Source organism: Balaenoptera acutorostrata, chromosome 15, assembly GCF_949987535.1.
Source record: "Balaenoptera acutorostrata chromosome 15, mBalAcu1.1, whole genome shotgun sequence".
Lineage (NCBI taxonomy): Eukaryota > Metazoa > Chordata > Mammalia > Artiodactyla > Balaenopteridae > Balaenoptera > Balaenoptera acutorostrata.
In genome coordinates this window covers 75,153,262-75,178,615 of record NC_080078.1, presented here as the reverse complement: position 1 = coordinate 75,178,615, position 25,354 = coordinate 75,153,262, and the positions used below count along the sequence as shown (strand labels likewise).

Below are 25,354 nucleotides of genomic sequence, written 5' to 3'. Positions count from 1 at the left end.
GAGTCCTAACCACTGACCGCCAGGGAAGTCCCTGCTGAGGAACTTCTTGAAAACACCCACGGGGACTTCCCTGGTGGCGCTGTGGTTAAGAATCCGCCTGCCAATGTAGGGGACACGGGTTCGAGCCCTGTTCCGGGAAGATCCCACAGGCCGTGGAGCAACTAAGCCTGTGCGTCACAACTACTGCACCTGTGTGCCACAACTACTGAAGCCCGCACGCCTAGAGCCTGTGCTCTGCAACAAGAGAAGCCACTGCAGCGAGAAGCCCGCGCACCTCAACAAAGGGTAGCCCCTGCTAGCCGCAACTAGAGAAAGCCCGCGCAGCAACGAAGACCCAACGCAGCCATAAATAAATAAATTAATTTAAAACAAAATCCACCTCTTTAATAAAAAACAAAAACAAAAACAAAAAAAAACACCCATGGATGCCCTGGCTCCATCCCAGACCAGTTAAATCAGAATCTTGTGGGTTGGGGCCCAGGCATAGGTATTCAAAACATAACAAAACGAAGCAGAAACCTCCCTACTTGAAAAGCTACTAATGTGCAGATGGGTTGAGAACCAGTGATCTAACTTTCGGCCTGAAGTTCTGTCCGACTTCACCGAGAGGGAGCTCAAGCTGGCCAGAGGCCTCTCCCACATCAAGAAATATAGGGGCTTGGGGATGAGAAACAAGAAAACTCTCAAGAAGGCACATGCAGTCCCAGAGCAGATGGGTTGTTGGAATGTGAAGTGAAGGGGCCTGGGAGTGGGTTGGGTCCAGGGGTCCTGATTTCTGCGCAGCCAGATGAGATCCTAATGGGTCACCTCCCATGACGTTAGGGATTGTTCAGGCCTCTCAAGAGATTAGGAAAGTATGACATTCCTGGCTGCAGACCAGCTCCAGATAACCCTGGGGAAATACAAGGAGGTTGGTGGTGCCAGCAGGAAGCACAGGGAGCTTAGAGGCTCAGGGGGGAATTAGGCCAGGGCCACACAGTCCGTGATAACATCTCCTCCTTTTGGAGGGTCTGCAGATGATAATAACCGCCCACTTTCCAGGTACCAGACCCTGGGCACTAGGGATACAGCTATGAATAAGTGTCAGGCTCCTACCCCCATGGAGCTGACAGTCTCCTGGAAGAAACAGACAATAAAGAATTAAACAGAAGGACAGGTAATGATGGGGAGGGGGCCTCTCAGTGGGGGGGGCATTTGAGTAGAGATCTGGGTCAGTGAAGGAAGCTAGTCATGCAAAGGTCTGTGTGCAAAGATGTTTCTGGTAGAGGGAAGAGTTTGTGGAAAGCTTGAGACTGAGTGGGTTTGGTGTGTTCCAAACAGTGGTAGAATGTGGAGCTGGAGAGGAAGGTAGGCAAGAGCTAGATCACCTAGGGTTTTTTGGGGGTCATGGCCAGAGTCCGAGTTTTATTTTGCATGCGATGCGGAGCGAACGGAGGAGGGGTTTGAGCAGGGTAGTAACACGCTATGGATTTCTACTTTAAAAAAAAAAAAAATTAATTAATTAATTAATTGTTTTTTGGCTGCATTGGGTCTTCGTTGCTGCGCACGGCTTTCTCTAGTTGCAGCGAGCGGGGCTACTCTTCGCTGCGGTGCATGAGCTTCTCATTGTGGTGGCTTCTCTTGTTGTGGAGCACGGGCTCTAGGCGTGCGGGCTTCAGTAGTTGTGGCACACGGGCTCAGTAGTTGTGGCTCGCGGCCTCTAGAGCGCAGGCTCAGTAGTTGTGGTGCACGGGCTTAGTTGCTCTGCGGCACGTGAGATCTTCCTGGACCAGGGCTCGAACTCGTGTCCCCTGCATTGGCAGGCGGATTCTTAACCACTAAGCTACCAGGGAAGCCCCGACTTCTACTTTTCAAAGATCACTTTGGTTGGTGCAGGGAAACTAGACCTATAGGAGCAATAGTGAGGTGGGGAGATGAGGAGAGTTATCCAGAGAAAAGAGGAAAACAGCTTGGACTGGTGTTGGTGCAAATGGAGAGATGTGTGTAGATGTGGGACACCTTTTGAAGTTAGAGACACCAGAATTTGCTGACATGGGGTAGGAGGGGAAAAACAGGAGGCAAGGATGACACCTGGTTTTTTGTTTGTTTGTTTGTTTTTGCTGCGTCCTGACCAGGGATAGAACCCAGGCTCCTGGCAGTGGAAGTGTGGAATCCTAACCACTGTACCGCTAGGGAATTCCCAATGCCTACATTTTTGACTTGAGCATCTTGCTGAAGGATGGTGTCATGACCTGAGCTGGAGAACACTGGGAGAGGAGCAGAATTAGGGCCAGAGGTGGGGATGCTAAAATAGAGGTCTAGCTCGATGGAAGAGGAGGAAGACTGGGGGGACTGCAATGTTCTCGTGATTCAAAGCTGGGGAGTTGGCCATCCTTGTTACATCAAAGTCTGTGTATGTGGGGCCCCTGAGACTGTAGTATTAGGGCATCTCAGAAAAATTCAAGGCGCTGTAATGTTCAGGATGCTTCTTGCAACCTTTAGGACGTCCCTGCAAAAACAGAGACAAGCTTAGGCCAAAGAGGTGGCCCATCCTTATTATCAAAAGGAAAAGTCACCACATCTTTTTGTCCCCTCCCTTCAGGTCCTTTGAAATTTTATTACTGGCTTACGAACTCCAAACATCTGGATAGCACTGCTGTGGATCCTCCACCCTATCCTCAAATCGCTGAGAGGGTGGGAAGCCCATGCCGAGTGACTAATGCGAGCAAGGGCAGGAGGCTTAGAGGACCATGGAGAGAGAGGCCCCCATGAGTCAGACTCAGTTCACAGGCTGCAAGAGGCATAGAAACTGGAAAGGAAGGTGCAGCATGAAGAAAACAAAGCAGAAATCAGAGAGAATGAGTGAGCTGCCCGAGGTCAACATCAGAGCGGAGCTGGAAAGGTACTGGGGACGGGGTGCAAAGGACCCAGGAGCTGGGGAAGCAGCACCCCACAAGAAGTGTTAGAATTCTTGAGTTTCAAACCTGGAAGGGCCTTCAAAGCCCAAATGGCCGGCTCCTTCCCCCGAAAAAGGAGGAAATGGGAAAGAAAAGGAGAAACCAAAAGACCAGGTCTCCAAGTTTTAGAAGTCACAGAAAGGCAGTCAACAGCTCCACCCTGGCTGAACCCAGAAAGCCCTTGGTCCATTATTTCTCTCTGTCCATTTGGTAAATGTCTGGTTTCCGTGGGGGCAGTTCTGTCCAGCTGCGTTCTGGAAACAGGTGCCTTGCAGAGACGTAATCAGGGTCTCCTGATCTGACATCTGCTCCCCCCCCAATGCACCCCTCCCCTTATTCCAACTGGGCCCCCATCACATGTTCCCAGGCACACCCATGCTGAGCAGCGCGCGCACACAGGCTGCAGGGCTCGTGGGCTCAGGCAGAGTGAGAGGGAGGGGAATCATTTCCTGAGGGGTAGCTTGGGTGGGCCTTGGGGGTGGGAAAATGGTCAGAAGGGGAGATGGGCTGACGCAGCTTCTCCAAGCCATGCAAGGATCCAAAGAAAACACAGCTGGAGACAGGGAGGGGGAGCGGGGAGCTGGGCTACCCGAGTGTTGACTTCTTGGGTAGAAATCCAACTTGGTAACCTGTGGTCAGTAGAGCCTGTGTTTATTTACTGGGACCAGTTACTTCCTCCCGTTGTACCTCAGTATCTCAATCTGCAAAACCGGGACAATACTAGCTACCTCGAGGGATGGCTGTGAGGATTAAATGGGATCATTCAAAAAGAAAGACGGAGGCTTCCCTGGTGGCGCAGTGGTTGAGAATCTGCCTGCCGATGCAGGGGACACGGGAACCGAGCCCTGGTCTGGGAGGATCCCACGTGCCACGGAGCAACTGGACCCGTGAGCCACAACTACTGAGCCTGCGCGTCTGGAGCCTGTGCTCTGCAACAAGAGAGTCCGCAACAGTGAAGAGGCCCGCGCATCGCGATGAGGAGGGGCCCCCACTTGCCACGGCTGGAGAAAGCCCTCGCACAGAAACGAAGACCCAACACAGCCAAAAATAAATAAATAAATAAATAAAAATTTAAAAAAATAAGAGAAAGGGATAGACACATTACATTTTAAAAAAAAGAAAAGAAAGAAAGACGATAGACTGTAGTGGTGAAGAGCGTGGGCTCTGGAGCCAGACTGACTTGAGCTGATTACTTCACCTCTCTGGACTTCAGTTTCCACATCTGTAAAGTGGGGATGATGATATACCTATTTTGCAGGATGTTTTGAGGTTTCAGTGAGTTCCTATTTGCAAAGCACTTTTTGTTTGTTAAACAACTGCTTGATACCAATAACCTTACCAGAGACATTTATTGAGCCCTTTGGTGTGCCAAGTACTAGATTCACACTTTATACTTTATGACATTAAAATCTCACTGCCACCCAGGGAGGGAGGCAGGTATTAGATCATCCCATTACAGATGTGGAAACTGAGGCTCATAAAGAGACTTACTTTTTAATGTATTCTAGAACAGGGATAGGCAAACTATACTCTTCCTTATAGCACTGTTTATGGCTTCTTTCATGCTACAATAGTGGAGTGGAGCTGTGACAGAGATTAAAGGGCCTGCAAAGCCTAAAATATGTACTATCTCTCCCTTTACAGGAAAAGCTTGCTGACCTCTGCTTTAGAAAATGGCAGAAGCAGGATTTGAACCAGGTCTGCCTGGATCCAAAGTACTTAACAGCTTTCCTATTCTGGTTTTTTGCACTATCACTGTGCTGGGTGCAAAATAAAGGCTAGAAAATCATTTCTTTCCTGTCGCTTTGAGTGCTGAGAAGGCTTCTCTTATCTTCTCATATCCAGGAGTGAAAGCGGAAAGGGATTTGGGGATTCTGATCGCTCCATCTTTCAGGCCAAGCGGTGAGGACTCAGGGAAGGCTGCCAAAACTCCGCGTGGGGCTGCACGTCTGACAGCGTCACTCTGAAGTGTGAGGTCGGGGGCACAAGTTGTGGGAGAGAGGGGAAATCCGTGTGACAGAGAGGGGCAGGCTGAGTAGGCAAGTCCCTGAAATCAAGGTCAGAGACTGTACCTTCTCGTCTGCCAGCCCAGGTCAAGGCTATGTTTAAAGTCAGTCTGACTGAGACTCACAGAGGTGGGAGTTGGTAAAGAATCCCAGGGTGGTGTAGGTATCGCCTGCTCCCCGGGGATACTCAAGGGCTCCAAAACCAGTTCAGTTACTCAGCAAATATATAGTCAGTACCTAATCTGTACCAGGCACTGTTTTAGCACAGAAATAAGTGGTGAACAAGATCCCAGCTCTCATGGAGACAGACAATAAACCAATATTAAATAGGAATAAGATCTATAAAGAAAATAAACCAGGCTGATGTGATTGAGAGTTAACTCCTAGGTAGGCAGGGAAGGCCTCTCTGAAGAAGGGCCATTTAAGCCGAGACCAAAATGACAAGGAGCCAAGCCATGAGAAGATCAGAGGGAAAAGCATTCTAGGCAGAGGGAACAGCAACTACAAAGGACCTGAGCAAAGAATTTCACTTGCATGTTCAAGGAACCAAAAAGTCAGTGTGGCTGGAGCAGAAGGAAAAAGATGAGAGTGGTGGGAAAGGAGACAGGGAAAGGTCCTTTCATGTGTCTAGAAATCAGGGCATGGAGGCAGTTTATTTCAAGTGTGGTGGAAAGCCACTGAATGATAGCTAATGATGCTAATAATTGTAGTGACTTTTTGAGCCCTTAATAAATGCCAGGTGCTTACTAAGCCCTTTACATGCATTAACTCATTTAATCCTCACAAGCAACCCTAAGGAGGTACTTTGATTGTCCTCATTTTATAGATGAGGAAACAAAGGCCCAGGGAGGTTAAACCACTGGCCCAGTGTCACACTGCTACATTTAAAGTTCACTGGGGTTGCTCTGGGGACAGTGAATTACAGGGGCCAAGACCCTGTAAGAGATAACAATGATACAAAGACAGCTTGCATTCCAGTTAAGAAAAGGAGAGGAAAGAAAAACTAACATTCACCAGGTTTTCTGCTTCAGCCAGACTCCGGGAAGAGTGAGGGTTACTAGAGTTCAAAGGCGTATAGGCACTTCCTCTTCTGGATATCCTTAGCACTTTCTCTGTTCCCCTCCTACACCCTTTCTGCCTTGTTTGCTTGTGATCTCTTCCCCTAATCACAATAGCTAGCTAGCATTTATTGGTTAATGGCGTTAATGGTGTGCCGTTGTCATGCCCGGCACATGCACTATGCCTGTTTAATTTATTCTTGCAATAATCTAATTGTATCCATTTTAGGATGTGGAAATTGAGGTTTACAGATGCTAAAGTAAGGGGTCCAAGGTCATACATCCAAGATTGACAGCCTAGGATTTGAACCCTTCGAACACAGTCGAAGCACTTAACTACTGGGCTGTAAACACTCACTTCCAACCTCCCACCCTGCCATGAACAGTCTCTGGGCTCCCCAGTAGTAGCCAAGGATTTCTTTACCTCTAGTTTCCTGCTAAAGAGGGTTCATAATAATGCCAACCTCACAGGTTGTTAAGAAGATTAAACAGGGCTTCCCTGGTGGCGCAGTGGTTAGGAATCCGCCTGCCAGTGCAGGGAACACGGGTTCGAGCCCTGGCCTGGGAAGATCCCACGCGCTGCAGAACAACTAAGCCCATGCACCACAACTACTGAGCCTGTGTGCCACAACTACTGAAGCCCGCGCACCTAGAGCCCGTGCTCTGCCACAAGAGAAGCCATGACAATGAGAAGTCCGCGCACTGCAACGAAGAGTAGCCCCCGCTCGCCGCAACTAAAGAAAGCCCGCGCGCAGCAACAAAGGACCCAACACAGCCAAAAATAAATACAAACAAACAAACAAACAATAAATAAAATAAGATTAAACAAATTAATCTGGATCTCGGGTGACCAACCATCCTGGTTTCCCTGGGACTGAGGGGGCTCCCTGGAAGGGAGACTTTCTGTTTCAAAATCTGGGAAAGTTCTGGGCAAATTAGGAGGAGTTGGTCATCATGCCTGGATTCGTGCTTTGTGCTAAATACATGTTCAACAGACATTAATCATCGTTTCTCCTTTCCGCTTTCATGCATTTGATAACAAAAAGTTAGCAAGCACCCACTCTGTGTCCGTCCTAGGAGCTGGGAACACCGATAGGCAGTAAACGTGCAGAGAACCTAGCTCCAAAGTCTCACCAAATATCCACAGTCCCTGGGGAAATGCCAAACCTCCCTCCAGGTGATTCCAGCAGTTTGTGTGCTGTCTTCCTGGGCTGGCAGTATTTGGATGAACCCCAGTGGGAGAGGTCCCTGGGCCCTTAAGGTCCACAGGCAGTGACACAGAGACAGTGGGAGTGGGGTGGCCGTGGGGCTTCCCATAGTGAAACCTGGCAAGGAGAGGTACTGAGATGATTCTGGGTGGAAGGGAAGGAAAAAAACATGCCTTGGGCATTGACTCTGTGGCTTGCCCTGGGCCTAAGAGGTAGTTCCTATTGTCACACACATTTTGCTGGATGAGGAAACTGAGGAGGAACCCAAGTGAAGTGTCTTGTCCAGGATCATGCAGGAGGAGATGGGTAACCGGAATTTGAAGCAAGGTCCCAGCAAAGCAGGGATTACTGGGGTTGGGCGGGCCGACTTCTGCACTTCCCTCTCTCCTGCCGGGCTTGGGTCCCCCACTTGTCTTGACAACGGCCAGGCTTGTCACGGGGCTCCGTACAGCCCTCTCCACCCTCCCGGCTGCCAGCGTCCCGCCCCATTCCCTCCCAACCCCCGAGGGAGGAGGGGAGAGTGGGAGAGAGGAGGGGGGTCGGGGAGGCCCGTCTTTATAAAGGCGGCTGGAACAGCGCTGCCCGCCAGACCCCGCCGCCTGGATCCCCTGCTTTGCCCGCCGCCCCACGTGACCGCGCCGACCACCAGCTCCACCTTTTAGTGAGTTGGGGCTAGTCCCCATCCACCCCCAGACCCTCGCCCGGCCGCGTGGTCTACTGAACCCGGGGTGGGGAAGAGCTCCCCTGAAGGAGGGCGCTGAAATGGGGGGCACCAGGCAGAAGCCCGACGACAGGTATTTAGGACCTGGAGGAGCCGGGAGACCCGGGAGCCGGAGGTCGGGCCGGCAGCTTTCTTCCTTTGCTTCTCCGGCTCGGGGCCTAGGAGACCGCAAGCCACCCCCCAGGAATGCGCGTGCAGCCGTTCCCATGGTAACGTGCAAGCCGCGCCCGCCCACCGCAGAGGAAGAGGGAGGTTGTTGTGGGGGGGGGGCTTGGTTCCCGGGAGGTCCACACTCGTCATGCGGTGGTTGCAAAAGAGAGCCGAGGAGGTCCCCTTCCTCTCCCCCGTGCCCCAAATCCTCTGGGAGCCAGAGCGCACGTCGCATGAGCCTCAGTTTCCGCGTCTGTCAAATGGAGGCAATATTATTGGTTCCAAGTTCCCCGAAGAGCTATCTCAAGCTTAACGATCCCGGCCAGCCCCCTCTTTTGGTTGGCCATCCGAGGAGTGGGTTTTAGAGGCCCGGATGACTCCCGCGATCCCACCCCACCCCTAGGCCCGCTCGCCATGGCCCTCTTCGGGACCCTGTTTCTAGCGCTGCTGGCAGGCGCTCAGGCCGAGCTCCCCGGCTGCAAGATCCGCATCACCTCCACGGCGCTTGAGCTAGGTAAGACGTGGGGGCGGGCCGGGGCGGCTGTGGGTGGAGTGGCACCGGCAGCGGGTGCAGGAGCTAAGGGTCTCACTGCTGCTTCAGTGAAGCAGGAGGGTTTGCGCTTTCTGGAGCAAGAGCTGGAGACCATCACCATTCCGGACCTGCGGGGCCGAGAGGGCCACTTCTACTACAATATCTCTGAGTAAGTGGGGGCCCAGGGGGCGGGGTCTTGGTAGGGGGCGAGGAAATACCTACGGAGTCTCGAAGACAGGAGTGCTGAGTGTAACGTGGGCGTGGCCAAATCGAGGAGGCTGGACTTAAGACACTGAATGAGGCCCGAAAAGATAAAGGCCTAGCCTGCCTATAGAGGCGGGAACAAGCAGGTGGGCGTGGCCTAAAATGTAGTAGGGACCGAGAAAAGTGAAGCCTAACCTGTGGAACTGAGGCTGGCCAAAGAGCTCCAGAGAGGCGGAGTCAAGAAAATTGCCAGTGGATGAGAGTGGGATGTAGGGCACCCGGGTGGAGCTAATGGGAGAGGTAAGAGGAACCGGAGATAAAGGCCTGTGGTTTAGGATAGTGGGGATGGGGTCTAGCAATCCCAGGGTGGGGGAGGGAAGGAAGTGCAACAGGACTTCTAAGAGAGGGGGTGAAGCTCACTTTTAACACCTGGGTCATGAGAAGTTAAGTCTCTGAGCCACCCAAGTCCAAGTTTTCGCCACCCAAGCACAGGTTGGGTACATGAGGGGCAATGGAAGAATTCATTCTACCCACCGCATCTTCCCCAGGCCTGGACCGGAAGAGGAGGGAATGAATTTGCTGTGGTTGGGTGGGGTCCCCTTTTCTTGGTCCTGAATCTGACCCTGAGGTCTCCTCCCACAGGGTGAAGGTCATGGAGCTGCAGCTGACATCCTCTGAGCTCCATTTCCAGCCAGAGCAGGAGCTGATGCTACAGATCAACAATGGCTCCTTGGGGCTGCGCTTCCGGAGACAGCTCCTCTACTGGTTCTTGTGAGGACCTGGCACCCTCAGGGCAGTGGAGAGCGGATCAGGAGGACTGGGGGTGCTGTGGACAATCCCTTAGCCTTTTTTTTTTTTTTTCTGGCTGCGTTGGGTCTTCGTTGCTGCTTGCGGGCTTTCTCTAGTTGCGGCGAGCGGGGGTGACTTTTTGTTGCGGTGCGCGGGCTTCTCATTGTGGTGGCTTCTCTTGTTGCGGAGCACGGGCTCTAGAGCGCAGGCTCAGTAGTTGTGGCGCACGGGCTTAGCTGCTCCGCAGCATGCGGGACCTTCCCAGACCAGGGATCAAACCCGTGTCCCCTGCATTGGCAGGCGGATTCTTGATCACTGCGCCACCAGGGAAGTCCCCCTTAGCCTTTCTGAGCCTCAGTTTCCTCATCTGTACAATAGGGACAATCTTACCCAATTCATAGAACGTCTGGTATACTGTGCAGAAGTAAGTAAAGTCTTATTAAGAGCAGTCATGATGTAGGGGGGCGAGGAGGAGGGCAGTGAAGACTTGGTTAAGCTCTAAGCCGGAGTGAACATTAACCCCCCACCCCCGCCCCCACCGCAGCTACGATGGGGGATATATCAACGCCTCCGCCGAGGGTGTGTCCATCCACACCTCTCTGCAGCTCTCCCGGGATCCCACTGGCCGGATCAAAGTGTCCAACGTCTCCTGCCAGGCCTCTGTCTCCAGAATGCATGCAGCCTTTGGGGGAACCTTCAAGTAAGCCCCGTCCCCAACCCCAGTGCACGCCATTTGAGACCCACAGCCCATCTGCCTAGTGCAACGCACAATGTGCAGGCTTGGGAGTCAGACTAACTGGGTCCAAATCTCAGCACCACCACTTCCTGGCTGTATGACCTTGGGCAAGTCGCTGAAGCTCTGTAAGATGGGGATGGTAATAGGACCTATTTTATGAGCTGTGAGGACTGTTTATCTTAATCTATACAAAAATATTTAGAACAGTACCTGACATATAGTACGGGCTAGCCACTTAGATAAGAACCATTGTGAGGACCGGTGTACACAGTGGGCGTGTACTTGGTTCTCAATAATTGGTAGCTCTTACTACTAATAACAAAAATAATAACATAGTTCCAGGTTTGGGGCTGAGAAGGGGAATTTGTGCTGGTTCTGGAAGAGGGTGGGGGAGAGAAAATGGTGGATTTATTATCTGGTGTTGGTCAATTTGGTCAATTTTTTATTTATTCAACAAAGTGTATGCCAGGCCCTGAGGATTTAGAAAGGAGCACAGAGCCTGACTGGAGGGACAAAACATTTGTCATTGGGGCCTTGAGAGAGGGACCAAGAAAGTACTCTGGGGAAGGGGGGGGGGTTCAGAGGAGGGTAATCCGGGAGGACTGCCTGGAAGAGGAAGCATCTGCACCCAGATGGGGAAATACAGGACAGGAGCATTGAGGGTGTAAGGGAGGACATGAGTAAGCATATGGAGCTGAGGATGCTCAGAGGAGATTTGAGAAACTCTGGGTAGCTTCATTTGGCTGGTGGGGGACAGGGTGGGAGAGGAGGTCTTGAGAATCAGCCTGGAGAAAGGGATTTGAGCCCAAGTCATGGAAAACCTCCATCAAAGAGGTGGTAACTTAAGTCAAAGTAGGGGTATTCCCCCCACCCCCCACCATCTCTGGTCGCTGTGATTTCTCCCAGACCTGGGTTGGGGGTGGGGCAGGGTCTGGATTCACCTGGCCTCTCCTCTCCTCACAGGAAGGTGTATGAATTCCTCTCCATGTTCATCACCTCGGGGATGCGCTTCCTCCTCAACCAGCAGGTGTGGGCAGTGGCGAGTGGGGGGCAGGCGGTGTTGGGGGACAGCAGGGGTGGGCGTGCCCTCTCTTTCAAAGACCTTGACTCTGGCCCCCACCTCCCAGATCTGCCCCGTGCTCTACCATGCAGGGACCGTGCTTCTCAACTCCCTGCTGGACACTGTGCCTGGTGAGTTGGTGCGGGTGGGACTGAGAGCTCTGGGCCCGGCCTTGGAGCTGGAGTGGGGCTGGGGAGGAGGCTGGGTGCGCAGCTATCAGGTAGCACCTGAGTAGGCCCCTTCCAAGCCCTGTGATGGAACAGGCCTGGGTTCAAATGTGGCCTCTGCCTTCCTGTGTGACCCAGGGTAAGTACTCACTTTTCTCACTTGGTTTCCTTGCCTGGCTGAGGACCACTCCCCTGGGTTGCTGAGGGTTGACTGAGGGCATGGCTGTCAAGATCCTTAATATGTGCTTGCTGTTGGGGCCTCATTTGTGTTCATCACCGGGCACTTAATAGGAGCTCAATTAACGTGAATTCTCTTTTCCTAAGCTATGAGATCATCATGCCACATACAAGGGGCACGGGACAGGAAGGAGAAGGCAGGGGAAACCAATGACAGAAGGGAATCCCTTGCCATCTTGTTTAGTGACTTGATGAAACCTATGTACTGATAGTAGTAGTAGTAGTAATAACAACAACAACAATAACAATAATAATAGGGAGTTCCCTGGCGGTCGAGTGGTTAGGATTCAGCGCTTTCACTGCTGTGGCCCCGAGTTTAATCCCTGGTCGGGGAACTAAGATCCCGAAAGTCGCCCAGTGTGACCACAAAAAAAAAAAAAAAAAACCCAAAAAACAAAACAACCACAAAATCCCCACAATAATAATAATAGCTAACATTGTTGAGCACTTCCTGCACACCAGGCACTAAATGCCTTCCACGTAAAACTAATTTGATCCTCATAACAACCCTATGAGGGAAGTATTATAATCACCATTCTATGAATGAGCAACTGAGGCCCAGAGAGCTTAAGCACCCTGCCCAGCATCACACAGCTTTTCGTGACTCAAGCCCCTCCCCGCAGTGCGCAGCGCTGTGGACGAGCTCGTTGGCATTGACTACTCCCTCCTGAAGGATCCCGTGGCCTCCGCCAGCAGTCTGGACATGGAATTCCGGGTGAGCTGTCCGGGTGGTGTGTGTAACCAGACCCCCTCCTTCTGCCCTACGTTGCTGGTTTTAGTTCCCTAAAGCACAGCTATGACACGGCCCCTCCATTGCTGGGGATGCAGTGGCTTCCCACTGGCTACAGAATCAGGTTCAGCTCCTGGGTCTGGCACTCAGCCTTGTTCATCTTGTCTGGCCCCAACTTTCTAACTTCATCCTGTTCCTCTGCAGCTACTAGTTCCAAAAAATGCCCTTCGCTTCCTACCTCAGGGCCTTTGCTCATGCCCTGTCTTCCCCCATCTTCCCTGAAGGAACTGAACATTCAGTTCTAACACACACAATCTCATTTCATCCTCTCACAACCCTGTAAATCAGGTAGTGACGTTGTACTCATTTTAGGGATGTGGAGACTTGCTCAGGGAGGCGATGGCACCTGTCCAAGGCCACCCAACTAGTATGTGGCCATTACCATTGCTCCTCCCAGTGGAGTGTAGTAGAGTTTCAGAGCACAGACTCTGGAGCTAGAATGCCTGAAGGTCAGCTCCCAGCTCTGCCACTTACTAGCTGTGTGATCTTAAGCCAGTGGCTTAACCTTTCTGTGCCTGTTTCCTAATACGTAAATGGAAATAATACAGTAAGCAAAGATAATCTCGGGACTTCCCTGGCGGTCCGGTGGTTAAGACTCCATGCTTCCACTGCAGGGGGCACAGGTTCGATTCCTGGTCAGGGTATTAAGATCCCACATGCCTCATGGCAAGGCCAAACAATTAAGAAAAAAAAAAAGATAATCTCATGGGATGTTATGTGGATTAAAGGAGTTGGTCTAGGTAAGGGGCACAGAAGAATTACTGTGTATGTGTAGGCAGCAGCTGCCATCATTACTACCATCTAGTCTCAAGGCCCACTCGAGTGCTACCTCCTCCTTGAACCCTTTGCTGAGCCTCCCTTCTCCAGTCTGATGGGATTGCTCCCTTGAAGCACTCCTGCTTACCTTCCTTTCCATGCTTTTTGAGAAAAGTACCTGTTGAGTCCCCCAAGGACAGCAACCGGGTCCAACCCCCCACCATCCCCACAGAGCCTGGAGACATCTGGGTGCTGGGCTAGTCTGCCTTGGCCCTGACCCTGATCCTCCAACCCCAGGGGGCCTTCTTTCCCCTGGCCGACGGCAACTGGAGCCTGCGCAATCAGGCGGTGGAGCCCCAGCTGCCCGAGGAAGAGCGGATGGTATACGTGGCCTTCTCTGAGTTCTTCTTCGACTCTGCCATGGAGAGCTACTTCCGGGCAGGGGCCCTGAAGCTGTCGCTGGTGGGGGCCAAGGTATGCCAGGGTCTGTTTGTGGGATGGGCAAGAGGGGGCCTGTGATGGAGCTTCTGCCTTATCCCCAATTCCCCGGTCCAGGTGCCCCATGATCTGGACATGCTGCTGAGGGCCACCTACTTTGGGAACATCGTCCTGCTGGTGAGTGTCAGCGGGAGGTAGGAACCTGGCCAGGGGGGTGGGCACGCCATCCGCACACCCGTGATGGGACCGGTGAGGCAAGTAGAGCCCCCAGTGGCAGCTGTGGAGTAGACAGAAGTCCTGGCCTCCTGCCCATGGCCACATCCCCTCACCTGGCCAAGCCTGTTTCCAGGTCTGTGAAGGGGGCTTGCTGCTCCCGCTCCGTCTCCTTCACGAAGCCATGAGGAGGGTGGGCTGAGAACCCAAGCTCGGCCAGTGTAGGGGCTTTCACAGCAACTGATGTATTATCCTGTTTGCTTATCTTCCCTTGTTTAATGGGGAGTTAAAATTTTTAAAGAAATAGTTCAGTGATCATTAAAGGACCTGTCCTTGGTTCTGCCTTGTAAATGATGGAGCTGAGATTTGAACCCAGATAGGAATCTGTGTGATTCCAAGTCACCCTGCCTCTCTCCTCTATACTATGCAACCTCCCAGAGTTGTCATGAGGATTAAATGCATTAATACATTTGGAGCAATTACAACAACAGAGGAAGTGCTCAGTCAACACCAGCTGCTATGAATGCTATCCTTGTCATCATGATCGTGGCCAAGTGTTGTTAAGAGCATGGACTCTATTGCCAGACTGCCTGGGTCTGAGTCCCAGTTCTGCAACTAAATAACACAACTTGGACAAGTTGCTTAACCTCTCTGTGCCTCAATTTCCCCATCTCAAAAATGGGTGTAATTTAATACCTGCTTCACACAGTTATTGTGAGGTTTAAATGAGCTAACACATGTGAAGTGTTTGGTGAAAAGTAAGCACTTGGTCACTACACTACCTGTAGAAGAAATAGCTCAGCAGTTTCAAGAAAAGAGGTATGGCAGGGAGCTTGAGATTTTTTTTTTTTTTTTTTGGCCATGCTGCGCGGCTTGCAGGATCCTAGTTCCCCGACCAGGGATTGAACCTGGGGCCACGCCAGTGAAAGCGCCAAGTCCTAACCACTCGACTACCAGGGAATTCCCCGGGATATTTAACGCAAAGAGACTGTCCCGGAGGAGTCTGGATTGGAGATGGGTCCTGGATCCTGAGAACTCAGGAAAGCAGAAAGAGAAGGAAGGAGGCATTCCTAGAATGAGACATTCCCTTGTCTGAGCAAAGGCAGAGGCTGGACACAGTTCTGGAGGGTTCCGGAAGCCAGACCAGTCTTCCCATTTGTGTCTCTGGGCTCCCAGATGGTAGAGCCACCCCTCCTCCCCGTGGACTCACCAGGGAGGAGGACTTGACCCGTCTGGAACTTGACCTGTCCTCCCTGCTCTGTCCCCAGAGCCCGGCAGAGATCGACTCTCCGCTGAAGCTGGAGCTGCGGGTCACGGCGCCACCACGCTGCACCATCAAGCCCTCGGGCACCACCATCTCTGTCACTGCCAGTGTCACCATCGCCCTGGTCCCACCCGACCAGCCCGAGGTCAAGCTGTCCAGCATGACCATGGTACGGACACCAGGGTCGGGGCTGCGAGGGATCGGGGAGGAGGACTGCGGACACCCTTTGGGGCCGTAACACCACCCTCCCTACCTTCCTACACAGGATGTCCGTCTCAGCGCCAAGATGGCACTCCGGGGGAAGGTGCTGCGCACACAGCTGGACCTGCGCAGGTGGGCGAGCCTGTAACCTCTCTGAGCCTCAGTGTCTTCCGGATAATCACACCTGCCCAAAAATACTGGGGAGCTAAAATCCAGTCATACCTATAAGCCACTGGAGAGCCGGGGTCTTGTTAACGCATAAAAAGTGTTTCATTTTAGTGTAGTTTCTCTGCATTCTCACCACCCAGAGGCAGCCAGAGCAGGTATTATGAGAGATGACCAAGCTGGCCCAGCAAGGTTAAATGACACACCTACAGTCACACGGCAAAGTGCATGAGAACATGGATTTTGCACATCTTAGCTTTGTGATCTTAAAACAAGTCACTTTATCTTTCTGAGCTTCATTTTCTTCATGCATTAAATATAGAAAATAGTAGCACCTACTTTCCAAGGACGTGCCGTCCAATGTGGCAGACACTAGCCACATGTGGCTATTTACATTTAATTACAATTAAATAGTTCCTCAGTTGCTCATTTCTATAATCACATGTAGCCAATGGTTACTGTGTGGACAGTGCAGATATAGAACATTTTACAGAAAGTTCTATTGGACAGCGTTGTTCTGGGGAGTTAAATGAGATAATGCAGGGTAGAGGTTAAGAGTCTAGATTCTGGAGGCAGGTTCTGCAGTTTGCCAGCTATGTGACCTTATGCAAATTACTTAATCTCTCTGGGCCTCATCTGCCTCCTCTATAAAGTGCAAATTGTAATAGTGCCAATTTCTTAGGGTTGTTATGAGGTGGCATTTTAAAATAGTTTAATAATATTTAACTTTTTAACATGCATAGTATCTGGCAGGAAGTAAGCACTGAAAGTTTTGCTAAATAAACGTAAACAACACGTGTAAAGCCATCAGCAGAAGTCTGGCTTATAGGAGGTACTCCACAAATAAAAAGTAGCAGACTTGAAATTAAACAAACAAACAAAAAAAACTGGAAAAAAAAAGTAGCAGACTTGGCGAAAAGGCGACTCAAAGAGGGAGAAATGACTCACCCAAGGAGACACACCTGGAAATTGGTAGAACCCCCTGGAATGGTTTGTAGGTGTAACATCTAAGACTGAAACTCAGGGGCTTTGGGTGGGTAGGCCTGAGTGGCCTGGAGAAGGTGGAGCTTCCAAGGGCTTGTGCCCACTGGACCCTTCTTTTTTTCCCACAGGTTCCGAATCTACTCAAACCAGTCTGCATTAGAGTCGCTGGCAGTGAGCTGGGAATGGGGGGGTGGGCCAGGGCTGGGGTTGAGGTGGGCAGCGAAGGCGAGCCCACCCTCTACGGGCTGCCCTGACTTCCTCCCTCCCCCCTCCCAGCTGATCCCACTGCAGGCCCCTCTGAAGACCATGCTGCAGATCGGGGTGATGCCCATGCTCAATGGTAGGGTTGGGGGAAGTGAGGAGGGAGGGGGAAAGGACAGGGGAGCCAGGGGGGCCCAGACTGAGCTGGCTGTTCCCACCCACAGAGCGGACCTGGCGTGGGGTGCAGATCCCACTCCCTGAGGGTATTGACTTTGTGCGCGAGGTGGTGACAAACCACGTGGTGAGTAGGGGTGCGATGGGGAAGGAGGGCAGAGCCTTCCCCTCCCTCTGCAGCTCTCGTGTGCCCTCCGTGACCTGATCCTAGCTTCTCCCTTATCAACTGCCTCTTCTCATTTTAATCTTAACATCAGATTCCTCCAGCTCTTTGCACTGGCTGTGTCCTCACCTTGGAACACTCTTCCCTGATTCTACCCCCGGTGCCTACTAATCTTTCGGGTCTTAGCTAAGAGCTCATCTCCTCCAGGAAGCCCTCCTTGACCTCCACAGGCTGTGCTCCTGCAGCCTCTGTTTCAGCACCCTTCACAGGGAGTTATAAGAACCGCTCTGCTGCTCCACCTCTCCCACTAGATTGAGGCCAGGGACTCTTGTCTCCGTCTCTAAACCCTGCTCTCGGTAATGGAGTGAAGAGACTCCCTTCTCTGCCTCCCTGCACAGGGTTTCCTCACCATCGGGGCTGACCTCCACTTTGCCAAAGGGCTGCGAGAGGTGATTGAGAAGAACCGGCCTGCCAACACCAGGGACTCCCGAGCACCCAGTGCCCCGCCACCCTCCATGGCAGCTGTCTGAGTCCTCAACCCCGACCCTGGCAGCTGCATTCAGGACTCCACCGTCTCTCATCCCCTCCCTCACCCCGTCGCAGCCTCTAGTGTCCTCTAACCCCCAGTGCCACAGAGAAGATGGGGTTTTAAGCTGTACCCAATTTAATTTCATAATCACAGTCAATCCATCAATTACAGTCCGTCCACCCTCCCCGTGGGCTGTCCTGAGCTCTGTTGTGTTCCTGGGATGCGATCAGTGCATTGAGGGCATTCTTTAAGCAGGGAGGGGGCCAGGCCTCACCCCAGTGAGTTATAAAGTGCAAACTCCCCCCAGACTGTATATGTGAGGCGCTGGGGCCAGGTCTAGGATGCACAGGGCTGTGGAGGGGGGTGGCGGCAGTTCTGGAGGCAGGGATCTGCCCCACAGGGGCATTTTGCATAAAGGAGGACCCCCCTTCTGGCGGGAGAGGCTGGGAAGGGCTGGATCAGGCAGTGGGGGGCTGCTCCCCGTGGTCATCAGTATGGCTGCTTATTCAGGAAGCGGGAGAACATGGTGAGGGCAGCCTGGGGCTTGTCAGTGGGGACCATGTGTCCGGCACCCTGAAGGGCAAAGCTTTGTGAGATTCCTTCCCTGTACAACCCCTGCCCTGGGGTGCTTCTTTCATCCTACTGGACCCCTCTAGCCAGCGGCCTTCCTGCTCCCCGAATCCATGTTTTTCCCATTTCCCCCCGAAAACTTGCCCTTCCACGGGCCAGATGGTCACCCAGCATAAAAGGAGGTCAGAAGGAAAGGACAGGCGGGTCCTGGCCCCTCCCCTCCAGCCCCACTAGTCCTCACCAGGCCCAGGCCCTACCTTGATGGTAAGAAAGGCGATGTGGGAGAACTCCTTCACGAAGCCGGCGATCTGCTCCCCGCCGTCCCCGTAGTCCACCAACCAGGGCCGGCGCTGTACCTCCATCTGCCCCACCAGGAAAGACTTAGCAGCCTGTAGCTGCCCCATCATCTCTGCTCACAGCCACCAGCAAGACCTCAGGGACCGGGAACGCCTCCAGGTTTGCCCCCTCTGTCTGCCAGAGCCACGCTGCACTACCCCTGTGCCGGCCCAACCCCGGGGCTGGCAAGACCTCAGGGACCGGGAACGCCTCCAGGTTTGCCCCCTCTGTCTGCCAGAGCCACGCTGCACTACCCCTGTGCCGGCCCAACCCCGGGGCTGGCAAGACCTCAGGGACCGGGAACGCCTCCAGGTTTGCCCCCTCTGTCTGCCAGAGCCACGCTGCACTACCCCTGTGCCGGCCCAACCCCGGGGCTGGCAAGACCTCAGGGACCGGGAACGCCTCCAGGTTTGCCCCCTCTGTCTGCCAGAGCCACGCTGCACTACCCCTGTGCCGGCCCAACCCCGGGGCTGGCAAGACCTCAGGGACCGGGAACGCCTCCAGGTTTGCCCCCTCTGTCTGCCAGAGCCACGCTGCACTACCCCTGTGCCGGCCCAACCCCGGGGCTGGCAAGACCTCAGGGACCGGGAACGCCTCCAGGTTTGCCCCCTCTGTCTGCCAGAGCCACGCTGCACTACCCCTGTGCCGGCCCAACCCCGGGGCTGGCAAGACCTCAGGGACCGGGAACGCCTCCAGGTTTGCCCCCTCTGTCTGCCAGAGCCACGCTGCACTACCCCTGTGCCGGCCCAACCCCGGGGCTGGGACCCCGGCCTCACCTTCTGGTTGAGGGAATCCACAAACCACTCATCTCCCATGAAATTGCAGGCCATGTCCACATCTCCGTTGTACAGCAGGATCCGGTATTTCTGAAGCAGGGCAGGGGAAAAAATGGGGGCTTTGGAATAAGCCCAAACCCCAGCCCTTCCCCGGTTCAAGCCCTACCCCTCAGGGAATTCAAGAGGCCCAGCTAAATAGCATAAACCAGGAAACGCTTGTGTTTTCTGACCACTTCCTACCTGCCCAGTGCTCTGCTAAATGATTTCCCTATGAAGGTAGTAGATACCATCAGTAACCCCATTTTATGGATGGGGAAATCAAGTCTCAAGATATATGGGAAACTTGCCCAGAGTCACCTGGCTAGTAGGCTAGTAAAGGGACTTGTACTCAGGCAGTCTGACCCCAGAGCCCATGCTCGAACCACTGTGCTGTACAGAACCTGGTCCTACCCTGGCTCTGCCAGTATCTCCTAGGTGACCTTGGACAAGGCCCTCTCCCACCTCAGACCCCAGTCTGCCTCTCTGTAACACGATCTGACTAGCTCTTCTCACCCTAACGGCTCCTTGGCTGATGCAGACCTCTCTGCCCCCTCCAGCAGAGCAGCATAAGGTGGGGACAGAGCCAGGTTCAAATCCTGACCCTGCTGACCACAGGACCTAGGGCAAGTGACTTCACTTCTTGGAGTTTCAGCTTCCCCTGTCCCGAGTGGCGCCCTGAAGGAGCCCCCGCCTCGCCACACTGCTCCAGGGTCCTGAGGCTGCTGGTGGACCCAGCTGTGCTGCCCCCACTCACCTGTGCGGCCAGCAGCTTCAGGTACTGGGAACACATGGTTTGGTAGAGACGGCGGTACTGGATATTCACCAGGAAGCTGCAGGAGCACGCGGGCAGGAAGACCAGGTCCAGGTTGGGGGAGAGAAAGGGACAATAGATCAGACGCCCTCCCCTACCCCCTGCTATTCCCAAGCTCCAGCCTAAGAGGCAGATAGCTGGGATTCAGTCCCTCCTTGGGCATGTAACCTCTCTAGGACTTATCTAGATGGCGGGGGCGGGGGAGGGCTGGAATTCAGAGGTCCCCAACTCTCCTCCATTTAGAAATATACAGGGACACTTTGTTACAATGGCTGGGGTGCAACTGGCATTAGTGCATAAGGGCTCGTGCTGACCAATCAGAATGGACCTGAGTGGCCCCTGCTGTGCCAGGCGTCACCCTCTTACTCGTAGGGGTCACAGGAGGTGTGGGCAGCTAGGGTGGTACTGGAGTCAGGGAGGGGCTGGGGATGGGAGTGTCTTTTTACTAAATACCATTTAAGTAATTGATATTTTAACAACCAATGTGGCTCCTTAAGAATGAAGTGGCTGGGACTTCCCTGGTGGTCCAGTGGTAAAGAATCCGCCTTCCAATGCAGGGGACGTGGGTTGGATCCCTGGTCGGGGAACTAAGATCCCACATGCCTCGGGGCAACTAAGCCCGTGCCACAACTACTGAGCTCGCACGCCTCAACGAGAGAGCCTGCCTGCTGCAAACTACAGAGCCCACGCGCCGCAACTAGAGAGAAGCCCGTGCGCTACAACTAGAGAGAAGCCCATGCACCGCAACGAAGACCCGACACAGCCAAGGATTACAAAAAAAAAAAAAAGAATGAAGTGGCTGGGGGGATTCCCTGGAGGTCCAGTGGTTAGGACTCCTGCGTTTTCACTGCCAAGGGCTCGGGTTCAATCCCTGGTTGGGAACTCAAAAAAAAAGAATGAGGTGGCTGAATATCAATCAACTTCGGGGTCAGGGACCTTGAACATCCTATTGTACAATTCACTGTCACACCCCGAACGCCCTCTGTGTCCCCATTGAGAAACCCTAGCCAAAGGATCCCTGGGAACCTTTCTGATGCCCACGAGTCCCAACAGCCCGCCACCCCCCAGGCCACGAGCGGTCACAGAAACCCACTTGCACACGTCCCAGCGGGGCAGCTGCTTGGGGATGTGGAGGGCCTTCCGCACGAGAGGGTAGTTGAGGTAGGTGGAGGCGGCTGTGGTGTTGGTGCAGGGGGGGTCCAGGCGCACCTTTCCCGCATAATGCAGCAGTGCCTGGGGGCGCACAGAGGGTCAGGATCTTCGCTTCCCTGCCCTGTCCCTCCCCACCCTGCTGGGAGGTAAGCGTGGGCCCTTGCACACCTGACGCCACATCCGCTTGGGTGGCAGGTGAGTGAAGATGTTGCCCAGATCCTGGATCACGACGGTGTCCTTCTCGTACCTGCAAGAGAGGTCGGGGGATGAGTGCCTCAGCCTCCAGATGGGACTGGGGTCGGCCCAAGGGACACACGGCAGGGCCCACCTTGGATGGCTGGGCACCCCCCCAGCACATGGAGCGTAGAGGTTGTAGACGTTGAGGCCAGAGCTGCCCACGATGTGGGACACTTCCTGAAGCTGCAATGACACCCCAAAAGCCACCATGCTTTACAGAGTCCTGGCCTCCCCATGACCTCCCCAACAGCGCCCCAAGATTTATTGCTCTCCTACTTCGCTTGGTCACTACCCTTCCCCCCCTTTCTTCACAGGCAAGGAAACTGAGGCTCAGTGGAAGGAATCTGCTAGTCCCGGGTCCAAATCCTAATGCCTCTACTTCCTAGCACTGTGACTTCAGGCAAGTGACTTCAACATGCTTGGCCTCAGTTTCCTTATCTGGAAAATGTGCCTAATACCATCTCCCTTGAAGGAGACTCTTGAAGATGGAACAATCCACACTGCCATAGTTGAGCACAGTCCTGGTACATCGCAGACGATGGATGAGTGAGAAGCCCTTTCCCCTCACAGGGAAGTCACAGGAAGTGGTGTGGAAACACATCCATACTCATGTGTCCCAGAGAACGTCGAATTGCTGAAGGGTGCAGGATAGGAAACAACAGGGGGATGGGCAGGGAGGAGTCCCCAAAGGGGATGTGGTCCCCTTCTCAGGATGGGGGCTGTCAGGGGTGACGGAGGGCAGGGGCAGAACCTCACATTGGTCACGCATTCTGGGTCTTTGTTGTCGTAGAAGTTACACTTGTTTTGAGAGCAGCAGTGGGTCTGGAGGGAAGACCAGAGCCTGTAGGAGATGAGTGAGATTTGCTGAGGCCCATGGTGGGCAGAGAAGGCGAAAACCCCATCTTTTCAACCTCCCATCATGGCCTGGACCCAAGGAACCTAATCCCAGGGAACAAGGACATTTATCACAGGGCGTGGTATGTAGCTCCCAAACCTGGCTGCCCTGGGCCATGCTGCAGCCCTCCTTCGTCCCTTTACACTCTGATGTCTGTGCTTTGGCCTTTCAGCACCAAAACCTTTCTAATAAACCCAGCCCCCACCTTCTGCTCATCAACCAGGGTAGGACCCGGGATATCATGTGCCTGGAGGACAGACCTGAGGTCCCATGACCTGCCGCGCCCCAGACATTGCCCAACGGTCCCCTCCCATACCTGTTTCCCAGAAGGCCATGGTAGTAGGCGAAATAGACCAGGGAGTTGTCATTCTGCTCATAGCAGGAGAGTCCATTGCCCACAGCCAGCCCCTGTGAAACACCCAGGGCGTCAGCTCATCTGGACGGTGAGGAAGAAGAGCCTCCCTTGACCCGCACCCAGACCTTCAGCAGTCTGGAAACTGAAACCCAGGCTGGTTTGTGGAAGTGGGTGGGTGGGGGAGGCCACTCAGTGTAAAGAATGGAGCTGGCAGCTTGATGAGTAGGCCCCCTGTTGTGGAAGGCACACAGGCCGGGGAGAGGCCAGCTAGTGGCAGGGATGTTATGAAGGAAGGCTGGGTTGCAGTGGAGGCGCTGACCTGTTTGACCTTGCTAACCACAGGGCTATGACCCCAAGATGCCTCCCTTCCCTCCTGCAGCCTCCCTGCACCTGAAGGTTCATGCTGGGGTCCTGCATGACCAACACTGCCAGGGTGGGGATGTAGACGCCGGCATAGCTCTCTCCCGTCAGGAAAAGCTCATTGTCCTTGTATTCCGGGAAGAGGCCGAAGAAATCTTTAAGGGCTTCAAAATTGCTCTGGGCCACCTGGGGATGGCAGGATGGAGGCAATCGGGAAGTGCTGGGGTTTGAGCTAGAAAGAATCTCAGAGATAATGACACCAACGCACCCTGTTTGTGCAACAGGATGTGACTTGTCCAAACCACACCACCTAGCACGCAACAGAGCCACGGATGGACTCCAAGGGCATGCTCTTTCTCTCCCCGTATCATGCCACCCAGCAAGGCTGGGGCACGTGGGCAGGCAGCAGACTCACCTCGGTGTCATTGGTTGCATAAGACTTGTCATCGGAGTAAGAAAAGCCCACCCCAGCTGGGGACTCGAGGTATAACACATTGGCAATCTACAGGGGAAGTGGAAACGGGCTAAGGAAGGCTCCCCACCCCATCCCAGTGCCCAGACACCCCCAAAGGACCCACAGCGGCAGCGATACCAGGTTCCAGGAATAGGGGTTGTACTCCAGAGTGGCACCGTCTGGCTGGATCTGCGGAGGAAAGAGATGGCTAAGTCCCGAGAGCCAGCTGGGGGTAGGGAAAGGGCCACCGTGCTGAGTACTGTACAATCGGGCAAAATCCCTGAAAGGTACTAATAGTCAAGCCAATGGTACAGATGAAGAAACTGAGGCTCAGAAAAGGGACACATTTTCAGAAGATCACAAAGTCCTTTTCTCCCTCTTCCCCACTTTTTTCCTTTGGGAATTGTCCCCTCCCTGCCCCTTACCAGGGGTTACTGAGCTGCTTTCCACTCACCAGGAAGGGGCCGTGCTCGGTGAGGAGGCCGTCTAGGGAGCTACAGCCCGGCCCTCCATTGAGCCACAGCACCACAGGGCTGCTCTTGGGATCCTTCTGGGACTCCACAAACCTGGGAGGGAGTCAGGCTAGGATGGGTGCAGGTAGGGGGAGGGCTCCTTACAGCCCTCCCTGCTCCCAGGCTCCTTCAGGGTCTTAAGAACCACCCCACCCACCCCACCCCCACCCCCGCCCAGGCTTCCCTGGTGGCGCAGTGGTTGAGAATCCGTCTGCCGATGCAGGGGACAAGGGTTCGATCCCTGGTCCGGGAAGATCCCACATGCCACGGAGCAACTAAGCCCGTGAGGCACAACCACAGAGCCTGTGCTCTAGAGCCAGCGAGCCACAACTACTGAGCCCGCGTGCCACAACTACTGAAGCCCGCGCGCCTAGAGCCTGTGCTCCACAACGAGAGAAGCCACCGCAATGAGAAGCCCGTGCACCGCAACGAAGAGTAGCCCCCGCTCGCCGCAACTAGAGAAAGCCTGCACGCAGCAACGAAGACCCAACACAGCCAAAATAAGTAAATAAATAAAATAAATTTATATTTAAAAAAAAAGAACACCCCCCTCCCTATCATCTCCCCCGGTGGGCATCGCAGTGTCCCTCCCAACCCCGCCCTGGGAGGCAGGGCTGCAGACCAGTAGTGGAGGTGCTTGGAGCCGGAGCCTCTGAGGTAGCCAGAGTACTGGCGGAAAGATGGCTGCTTGGCCAGCCCTGGCAGGTACTGGATCTCGTCCTGGTCGGGGGCTGCCTCGCTTCGGGGCGCCCAGGAGAGCAGCAGCAGCGGCAGGAGGAATGGCGGCGACAGCGCGGCTCGGACCATCTGCGGCAGGAAGAGGTGCCGGCTGTTTACTCGCTCGCTCGCTGCTCAGCCGCCCCTGGGGAAGAGCTGGCGGCTCATCAGCGAGGGAAGCCCCGGCCCAGTCCCAGCTCCCACCCGCTGAGCTTCCTCCGCCGCGCCGCGCCGCGCCGCGCCCCGCCCCGGGGGCTCCTGGATCCCTTCCAGCCTCCGGGATCCCTTCCAGCCTCCGGATTCCCCTCACCTCTGCTCCCTCGCGTCCTTGCTCTCCCGGAGGTGGCCCGCGACTGGAAGTCATGTGTACTGCGAGTCACGTGTGCTCCAGGGTCATGTGACAGTCTTCCTCCTGCCCATCCCGCCCCCCGGCTCCTGAGCACCCGGAAGACGCAGGG

General features: G+C 54.1%; 2 protein-coding genes across 3 annotated transcripts; one reads left to right on the top strand and one right to left on the bottom strand.

Annotated features, from left to right (window-relative positions):
* The first annotated feature begins 7,692 nt into the window (after nt 1-7,692).
* PLTP (phospholipid transfer protein) lies at nt 7,693-17,866 on the top strand. 2 transcript variants are annotated; one of them, XM_007185379.3, is made up of 16 exons: nt 7,696-7,869; nt 8,483-8,593; nt 8,681-8,780; nt 9,458-9,586; nt 10,149-10,304; nt 11,304-11,367; nt 11,468-11,531; nt 12,428-12,519; nt 13,648-13,824; nt 13,906-13,965; nt 15,270-15,434; nt 15,531-15,598; nt 16,744-16,786; nt 16,892-16,955; nt 17,041-17,117; nt 17,552-17,866. In XM_007185379.3, exons 2-16 carry the CDS (start codon nt 8,494-8,496, stop codon nt 17,681-17,683), a joined length of 1,491 nt encoding a protein of 496 aa, XP_007185441.2. In that variant the 5' UTR covers nt 7,696-7,869; nt 8,483-8,493; the 3' UTR covers nt 17,684-17,866. The 2 variants fall into 2 exon arrangements, with proteins under 2 accessions (XP_057384643.1, XP_007185441.2); XM_057528660.1 differs by having other exon boundaries at nt 7,693-7,869; nt 16,744-16,955.
* Nucleotides 16,327-25,344, bottom strand: CTSA (cathepsin A). Its single transcript, XM_007185378.2, has 15 exons — nt 25,207-25,344; nt 24,802-24,986; nt 24,122-24,233; nt 23,806-23,856; nt 23,629-23,715; nt 23,244-23,399; nt 22,815-22,906; nt 22,360-22,444; nt 21,695-21,786; nt 21,535-21,613; nt 21,308-21,447; nt 20,158-20,233; nt 19,365-19,454; nt 18,510-18,614; nt 16,327-18,255 (listed from the first exon to the last, which is right to left on the bottom strand). The coding sequence occupies exons 1-15, from the start codon at nt 25,258-25,260 to the stop codon at nt 18,172-18,174; spliced, it is 1,488 nt and encodes a 495-aa protein (XP_007185440.1). The 5' UTR covers nt 25,261-25,344; the 3' UTR covers nt 16,327-18,171.
* Between the last annotated feature and the right edge of the window lie 10 nt (nt 25,345-25,354).